Below are 9,596 nucleotides of genomic sequence, written 5' to 3'. Positions count from 1 at the left end.
AAAAAAAAAAAAAAAAAAAAAAAAAAAAAAAAGGTGTTTTGGTGCATGCCTATAAACCCAGCTACTCTGGATGATGAGGCAAGAAGATCACAAGCTTAAGGGTGGCAAGATCCTGTCTCAAAAAATTAAAAGGGCTGAGGGTACAGCTCAGAGGCAAGAGTACCCCTTGGTTAAACCCTAATACCACAAAACAAACAAATAAACAAAAAATCATCTAACTATAGGACAACTTCAAGCATCCTAATACATATGCAATTGGAGCCCCCTCCCTTAAATAGAGAAAATGTTGCCAAAAAATTTTTGAGGAAATAATGGCTGGAGCCAGGTGAGATTGCACACACCTGTAATCTTGCCTACTTGGGAGAATGAGGCAAGAGAACTGTGAGTTTGAGACCAGCCTGGCAACTTAAGGAGACCTTGTCTCAAAATAAAAAAGGCTAAAGATGTAGCTCAGTGGTAGAGTACCACTGGGTTCAATTTCCAGTATAAAGGAGGAAAAGGAGGAGGCGGAGGAGGAAGAAAAGGGTTGAAAGCCTTGCCAAATTTGTAGAAGTCAATTGACAACATTTGAAGTTAACAAAAAATGCCAGGCATAGTGGCGCATACCTGTAATTCCAGCACTTGGGAGGCTGAGGCAAGAGGATCACTGAGAGTTCAAGGCCAGCCTAGGATACACAGTGAGTTCAAGGCCAGCCTGAACTACATTGTGAGACCCTATCTCAATCAATCAATCAATAGATAGAAAGAAAAAATAGCATTTTAAGGATGCTATTTAGACATGCAAAGGTCATACCAATAGAAATACCTAATAGAACTGAAATGTCTTGGCTTTGTTGTAAAAATGTAGATGATAGCCCTAGATATCCTTTGTCTTAATCCTGCTTCTGTCCCTTACTAGTTGAATGATCTTAGACAAGTTGTTTAATCTCTCTGAGCTTTGTTGTTTCATTTATCAAAATAATAATAGTGCCTAGTCATAAGGTTTGTGAGGGTTAAATGTATGAATATTTTAAAGACTTAGAACAGTGCCCAACACAAAATAAGTGTTCTATATTATTGTTGTTGTTGTTGTTGTTGTTGAAGAGCTGGAATTGAAGATGAGACAAATGACCTTTCTTGCAATATGGTTTATAGTGATTAACTTTCTAAATATGTACAAAATATCCCTTTGACATAAATAAACTTTAATACTGGTAAAAGAAAAACAAAAGTAAGGAAATGGAAACTCTTACAAGCCATTTGCTATGAAGGTGGGGAGAGGGTTAAGGTGACAGCTAGTGGGGATTTGAGGCAGAGGAAAGTGGTGGGGTTTCCTGTTTTTGTTTTTAGTAGGAGCAGAGAAATTAGGGAGTTTGAAAGTGAAGTTGAAGGCAATCATAGAGGGGGACAGTCTGGAGCTACAGAAAAAAGAGGACATTTGGCCAAAGCGCCAATGAAAGGATATGTCTTCCATTATAACCAGAAGGAAGGTGTAATTAATGGATATGGACATAGTTATGTCCAGCAGTTTGGTATGAGAAGTTGAAGAATTTATCCTTTCATACCTACCATTATCTGTAAAATAAGAGGGCATTTACAGAGTATAAGCAGGCAGGTAGCATGTTTGCTTGGAAGTGTGAGGTAAATATATATGAGCTGAAACAGCCATTACAATGATGAGTTAAAAAGAAGGTTGACCAAAGCTACATATAAAGAATGAATTACTGAAGGTCCAAGTGAGATTAGAAGTTATAAATTTGTAATGCAGTTAAGACTAGTCTCCTTGGCTATGTGATTTTTGTCTAGCAAGGCTCTGCAACTCAAAAATTGGCATGGAAAAGGTGGGAATAGTTGATTCAGGATTGGGACTTTATTATCTTCCTGTGATAAAAGGACAACGGGCAAAGGAATTGGGCAGATCAAAAAGAAAGTAGCTGAAAGGAGAAATCACAGACCACTAAACACACTAATGAGAAAAGTGAAGCCAAGCATGGTAGTATGCACTTGTAATCCCAGTTACCTGGAAGGCTAAAGTGTGAGAATTATTAAGTTTAAGCCCAGTCTGGCAACTTAGACCCTGTCTCAAAATAAAAAATGAAAACAGAGCTGGGGATGTAGCTCAGTGTAAAGGTCCTGGGTTCCATCCCCAATACAAAGAAAAGAAAAGAAGGAAGGAAAGGACAAGGCATAGCTAGTAGGTAGGAAAAGAACATAGAAGCCAGAACTTAGTGGTTCCAATGAAATTGAAAAATATATGTATTTGAAGAAAAAAAAATGAAAGTTTTTAGCATGGAGGTGGTGGTGATGAGCAAGTGGGATGGTTTACTTTATAATTTCAGTGCAATTTTGAGTGATGATGAGGTTCAACATGTAGTCCACGGAGGTGGGTGGATCTGGAGTAGAGAGATGAGTCACTGGAGAAGAGGATGTCAAGGAGGCTAGATGGATAGAACATTAGATGAGTCAGCCATGTGGGTGCTGCTGAAGTCATCTAGAATGATGGCAGAAGCAGCAGGAGCAAGACTGAGCCTGGAAGCAAAATCTTTAATTAATGAGTGTGAGATATAATATACAGAAGTCAAAGCTGGCCTAATGAACTATGGTAGCCCCATGAAGCCTGGATGACTATATACTAATGTTTCATGTCAGACAACAGACTCGTTAACAATAATTTACAGATGAGTTTCTAAGGATCTTTTTTTTTTTAAAGATATGATCTTAAAGAACTAGGATTAGAAGTCCCATTTGACCCAGTTATCCTTCTGCTGGGTATCTGCCCAAAAGAATTAAACAAATCATACCACAGTGATATATGTGCACCCATGTTTATAGTGGCACAGTTCATAATAGCTAAAATTTGGAAACAACCCAAATGCTCCTCGACTGGAGACTAGATAATGAAGATGTGATTTTTCTATAACATGGAGTACTACTCAGCCATAAAGAATGAGAAACTAGAAACATGTATAGCTAAATGGGTGCACACTGAGGCCATAAACTTAAGTGAAATAAATAGGACACACTTGAGTAAATACCGAATAGTTTCTCTGGTGTGAAAAACTAAAAGTGTAAATAAGATCCAAATTGCATAACTGACAATGTGAAATAGGAAGAAAAGGGCTAAAGATGTAGGGGAAGTAGGAAGGGTAGGAGAAAGGAAATAAGGGAAAAGAAAAAATATGAGAAAAGGAAAAAATGGAAGTCTTTGTACAAAGTCTTTGTAAATAGGGGAGTTGGGGTGAAATAGGGGTATGGGGAAAAATGAGAACCAAGATCTGTCATGTAAAGTACAAGATCCCAATGATGAATGTAACTATACTGTATACCTAAAAAGTACCAATAAACTCAATGAAAAAAAAAACAAATATTATAATTAGGAGTGTGAAATAGGAAGAAAATGGCTAAAGGGCAAGTGGGAAGGGAAAGGGAAAGGAAATAAGGAAAAAGAAAAATGTGAAAAAATGGAAACAAAGTCTTTGTAAATAGGGAAGGGTGAAGGGGGTGAAGGGAGGCTAGGGGTTGGGGAACAAACAAGAACCAAGATATACCATGTAAAGGTACAAGATCCCAATGATAAATGTAATTGTACTGTTTGCTTTAAATGTACCAATAAACTTAACGGGAAAAAAATATAAAAGATACGGTCTTACTCTGTTGGGCAATCTGGCCTCAAATTTGTGGGCTTAAGTGATTGTCCTGCTTCAGCCTTCCAAGTAGTTGGGTTTACAGGCATGTGCCACCCCACCTAGCTCTAAAGACCCATGAGTCCTCTGAAATTGCATAAAAACCTTCCTATGTATGTATCTAAAATGTATTTCCTCCCTCTGGATTAAGGTTTATGACTTTCATCAATTTTTCAAAGGAGTGAGCAATTAAAGCCAAAGGATAATTGCTCGGAAGGAATCATATAAGGAAGAACTAAGTGAAAGCAATAGAAACTACATGTAGACAGGAAAGAAACACCTATCGATGTAACCAAAATTTTTTCTGCCCCTATACCACCATCTCAGCTCAAGCTCTGTGTAAGCACCAGGAAGCTAGGCCTCTTTCTTGGCTGTACATTAAAAAGAACTGATAGGTTGCAAAGACAGAAAGAAGGGTCCAGAAGTCCACATGGAAACTTATCACTAAGGCTCAATGGTAAAATATTCAGGTGACAGCTGTTATATATATGCCTGAACAGAATTAAGTGACTTTAAGTTAGCCCCTTTTCACAAGAGCAGGTATTTCAAAAGAACTTAAGGAACCCACCTCTCAGCAATATTTTTTGCAGACTGTAGAAACCGTGCCTGATCATTTTCTTTTAGGATATGCTCAGCTTGGTTGATGAGGACTGTTGACCTTTCAAGACACTGACGACAATTAGCAACCTGCTGTGCCAACTTTCTCAGCTTCATAACCTTAAAGGAATTAGTAAAAGAAAAAACAAGATAAAACATACAGTACTTAATTAAAAACGGCAAAGCCACATGAAGGAGAGCCGCTGCAGTGAGTCTACAAATAAGGTGTATTAATATCCCAGGGTCACTGTACTAACTACTCACCTTCTCACCCTACCTGCTAAGTCTCTCTTGCCAACCCCTTCTTCTCCAATCTATAGCTTCCTCACTTGCATTGCACTCAATCACAGACTATCAGTTATCTTCGTCCTGTTTATATTAATAATGTTAATTTTTCTAATTATAAAATACAATACATACTTATTCTAGGAAATTTTAAAAATAAAAAATATAAAAAGAAAATTCTACCACTCAGAGATCACCACTTTTAACTGTCAATATACCTTGACATACATGTTTAATAAAAAGTACCTCATTTTTTCTTCACTTATATCTATGTTTCTCTAAGTGTCTTTATGCATACCTCTGAGTTAACAAATCTGTATTCCTGGAAATTTTAGTGCCTGTGTTAGTTGGAACCACCCAGTATGTCATAAAGTATTGGTCATCAAATCAGGCTCTTAAAACTTTTCTTAATGTACTCACAGCATGAGTTTATAATCACTAATGTTGAGCAGCAGGCCAATAAGCCTAAAACCATTGTAACTGCATGGAAATACCTGATCTTTTCGAACATGGCTCTTCAGTTCCCAGGTTAGAAATCTGGATCTCCAATGCCTTTCTCTGACTCCTTCATCTTTTAAATCTAATAAATTGGATAATTCCTATCGCATTCTTGCTAGCGGTGCCTACTACATTCTTCCCTTCCATGTGTGCTAGCTGTCATTACACTGACTTAGATCCTCATTCAAGAATCATTGCATAAGCCTTCTAAGTTGATTCCCTGACTTCAGCATTATCCCATTTTTAGCAGCTCTGCTCACCTCTGCTGTATCAGTCCTTTGGCCTCCTAAGGATGTTAGTAACCAATATACAACAACCAACAATCAGATAAAGGTATAGAACACTTCCAGCACCCACAATCATCATCTTTATTGGATTCACAGCTCTAGGGCCAGACATTGCCTCTTCTCTGCCTGTTTCCTTACTACCTCGTATCTTCTTGCCTTCATGATCCAAATTCAAACTGCAGTCGTCAGGATTAGACTCTGACATTTGTAAAACCTCGACTCTTCCTTGGCTTCACTGAAATGCTATGCTTTACCTTTGTCTCTTTGATTTTGACAGCAATCATTTGTTTCCTCTGCTGGATGATCTCTACCAACTCGTCACATTCTTCCATAAGTTTTGCCTCATGCATAGCAGTATTCACCTGCCAAGAAAGTCCAGAGTATTACACAGTGATTGTTGTCTTTGTCCCCTGCTGACTCTAAAAGGTTCGGACTGACAGCTAAACATGCACAACTTCTTCCATACCTCCCTCGATAAGATCCACTCCTAGAAGAAGAGTAGAGATGATGATATTAATGATGCAAGGGCATTGAAGCACCACAGATAGGAAGCTCTCCAGGCCTCTGGTAGATCATGATGGTTAATGGAAGGCTGGGCAGAAGGACAGATGAGATGGGGGCATGTTATTCCCACTGTGCCATTCCCTTTACTCCAGCACCCTGGCCTTCTGTTGCTCTTTTGGAAAGAGGGTAAGGAGATTTATTTATGTGAAGAAAAGAAAAGCCTCTTCGACAGGCACAATAATATTAAGATAACGCTGAAACAACATATTTTAAGTGTTCTAACAAAATGTTTTCAGTTTTTCTTGTTCCCTTCTAATTTTTAAATATATGAATGTCCATATCACATTAAATATATGAATGAGTAGCTTGGCATGGTAGAACACACCTGTAATGCTCTGGAAGGCTGAGGCTGGAGGATCACAAATTTGAGCCTAGCTTGTGAACTTAGTGAGACACTGTCTAAAATTTTTTTTAAAAGGCTGGGGATATAACTCATTAAAAAGTCCTGGTTCAGTCCCCAGTTGTGTCTTTTTCTGTCTCTCTCTATATATTTTTTGAAGAAAATTTCTGTCCACTATCTTCATATCTTTCCTATTTTGATATAGTAGCTATACCAAAATATTTCTACTCCAAAGTCAGGGTAGGATTGGGAAAAAAACACTATTCTTCCTTGTCTATGGATTGACTTTTCTTCATCTCTATTACTCTTGCTATTAGAGTACAGGGCCCCCAGAAGGGGCTAAAATAAGAGCAGGGAATATCTGGGCTGCCCAGAAACAAAGGGAAAGGAAGGGACGAGGAACCAACATTTCTCAAACACTTAATGTGCCAAGCACTTTACAGATAAATATTTCATGTAATTGTCATTATAACTTTATAATATAGTAACCATTTTTATTCTCATTTTACAGATAGGGAAACTGGCGCTCAGAGAATTTTAGTGACTTATGCTAAATCACACAGCTATTCAGTGGTAAAAAACAAAATTCAAACTGAGTTCTATCAAGTGAAATGAGAGTTCACTGGGTGGGCAGACAAGGTTCAGTTCCACTCCAGCAGCACACAGAGCAGTCACACAAGGGATTACAATCATTTGAAGAGTCTAGTCAAGGATCACTTGAGCACAGCTCTAGAAGGTTGAGGAATGGACAGTGGGTAACTTGAGAGCATCAAAACTCAAGGAGCTAGATGTACTTCATTAGCAAGGGACAGTTGGCTAACATTCCGTTCACTGATTAATCAAAATACAATGCACTTGCTAGTGAGTGACAACCTTATTTTGCTTTATTTTTACTTCCCAGAGGGAATGCCACATGGTAACATCTACTCTTACTCCGAATAAACAGCCCCACTCGGGCCATTCCAATTTTTTTAAAAGATTTCCTCTCCTTTTCCCTAAAGTAGATCTACCTTTCCAAATCACATATCTTACCATCTTACAGAACTCTTACTCATCTGAGAATAAGAGATGCATGTAGTTCTCCCTGGGTCCTTGCTTAGAGTATCTGGGAACTTAAGACACTTCTCATTTATAGTTTCTTCTTCAAGCTGATGCCTGAAATCAACACCTTGTTACTTGTAATTTTGTCCCTGGAATAACCTTTACACAGCACTCATTGTATGACAAGCTCTACCCTAATCAGCTTACATATATCAGTACTCTCAATCCTCAAAACAGTTCTACAAGGCAGGTATCATTATTGCCACTTGACAGATAAGAAAACCTAATCACAAAGAGATTAAGTGACTTGCTAAAGGGTACACATCTAGTAGTAGCAGCACAGATAAGATTTGGATCCAGATAGCCCAACTCTAGCTCCACATTTTTAACCATGATTCATATTGCCTCTTCAGTCTAGTGTAACCATATCTCTCCCTGTCTTCAGTTTGTGACAGTCATTATCTCTTTCCCGCTATCCATCTTTATTCTGTCATCCCTTTTCATTAGTCATTTCAGACTCTGTTGTTTCCCCAGAATACCAGGGCTTTCAAGGTCTGTGCCATTGCCTGAGGTTATCACTTTACTAGGAAAGGCATGTCCTCCTTTACTGAACAAACTTCTACTTATCTTTTAATGCCATGCTCAAGGACCATCACTTCTGTAACTTTTTCTCATCTGCCCATACATAATCAATTGTTCCTCTATTTATATTTCTATGGCACTTTATATATAATAATATTATTTACGACTTTACATCATAGTAATTGTGTTAGTCCGTCTTCAGTTAAACATGAGTTGTAGAGGCTGGGGACTGTGTATTATTTGACGTTGTCTATCTATCTCCAGCATATTAATTGACTCATAGTATATGTTAAGTAGATATCAGTTCAGTTGAATTAATGGTAAAAACTGTATTTCACTGCCTGCTAGACATGTCTACTTGGCCATTCAAGTTAGCCTAAGCTCTATACACTACATCTACACATGAACTTGTCACCTCTCCAAATTTGTCCTCCACCTCTGATACTATTTCTTTTTGTCAATGCTATTATAATTGCAGTTACTCAGCACGGTACAACTTTGACTTCTACTCTCTCATCCCTCATATAAATTCAAAACAATTCCAACATCTTCCTTCTTTTTAAATCTCACTAAAATTCCTCTGGGATTAGGATGAGACACTGAGCCGATGAAACAATAAATCGAGGTGCTTATAACCCTTTTGAATTATTATGACAAAAACATGTTTAATCTGCCTAATCTAAAAGGAGCCAACCATCCTCACTGGAGGAAAGATAGACTCTTTAAGAAATGATGCTGGCAAAACTGGATTTCAACCTGCCAAAGATTAAAACTAGACCCTTATCCTTTACCACGCTCTAAATTAAAATCCAAGTGGGTTAAAGATCTAAATATTAAAAAAAGAAACACTAAATTTGCTGGAAGATAAGTTAGGCAGAACTCTGGAAGACACTGGCATAGGAAAAGACTTTATGAGCAAATCCTCAGCAGCACGGGAACTAGCAGAAAGAATCAACGACTGGGATATCATCTGATTAAAAAGCTTCTGCACTGCAAAAGAAAACATCAACAGAACTATAAAAGACAACCTACAATGTGGGAAAAAAAATTTTTACCAGATGCTCCTCAGATAAAGGACTATTATCTAGAATATATAAAGAACTCAAAAAAATCAGCCCGGCAAATATAAAGACCTGATTCAAAAATGGGCATCTGAAATGAACAGACATTTCTCAGACAAAGAAGTAAAAGCAGCAAGTAAATATATGAAAAAATGTTCAACATCACTGGTCATTCGAGAGATGCAGATGAAAACAACACTGAGATTCCACCTCACCCCATAAAGAATGGCTGCTATCCAGGTATGAGAATTCCCAATCTGAAACTATACTACAACGCCACTGTGATAAAAGCAGCATGGTACTGGCAAAGAAACAGACCTGAGGATCAGTGGAAAAGACTGGAAGACACAAAAACAACTCCAGATGTATTCAGCTACCTCATATTTGACAAAAGAGCTGACTATCCCCATTGGAGGAAAGATAGCCTCTTTAATAAATGGTGTTGGAAAAACTGGATCTCAACCTGACAAAGATTAAAACTAGACCCTTATCTTTCACCATGCACTAAACTAAAATCAAAGTGGGTTAAAGATCTAAATATTAAAAAAGAAACACTAAACTTGCTGGAAGATAAGTTAGGCAGAACTCTGGAAGACATTGGTATAGGAAAAGATTTTATGAACAAATCCTCAGTAACAAGGGAACTAGCAGAAAGAATCAACAAGTGGGATCTCATCTT

The 9,596-nt window shown here is 37.8% G+C and overlaps 1 protein-coding gene across 2 annotated transcripts in view; it reads right to left on the bottom strand.

Annotated features, from left to right (window-relative positions):
- Nucleotides 1–9,596, bottom strand: part of Mid2 (midline 2) — an 87,369-nt gene that overhangs the window by 20,740 nt on the left and 57,033 nt on the right. For both annotated transcript variants that reach the window (XM_010611912.3, XM_010611921.3), the window contains exons 4-5: nt 5,584–5,691; nt 4,231–4,379 (exon numbers count right to left, since the gene is read on the bottom strand). In XM_010611912.3, the coding sequence (XP_010610214.1) occupies nt 4,231–4,379; nt 5,584–5,691 (257 nt within the window). The remainder of the gene's footprint in view (nt 1–4,230; nt 4,380–5,583; nt 5,692–9,596) is intronic.

This window comes from Fukomys damarensis, unplaced genomic scaffold (genome assembly GCF_012274545.1).
Source record: "Fukomys damarensis isolate Sample0158 unplaced genomic scaffold, DMR_v1.0_HiC HiC_scaffold_39, whole genome shotgun sequence".
Taxonomy (NCBI): Eukaryota; Metazoa; Chordata; class Mammalia; order Rodentia; family Bathyergidae; genus Fukomys; species Fukomys damarensis.
This window is presented reverse-complemented; position numbering and strand designations above follow the sequence as displayed.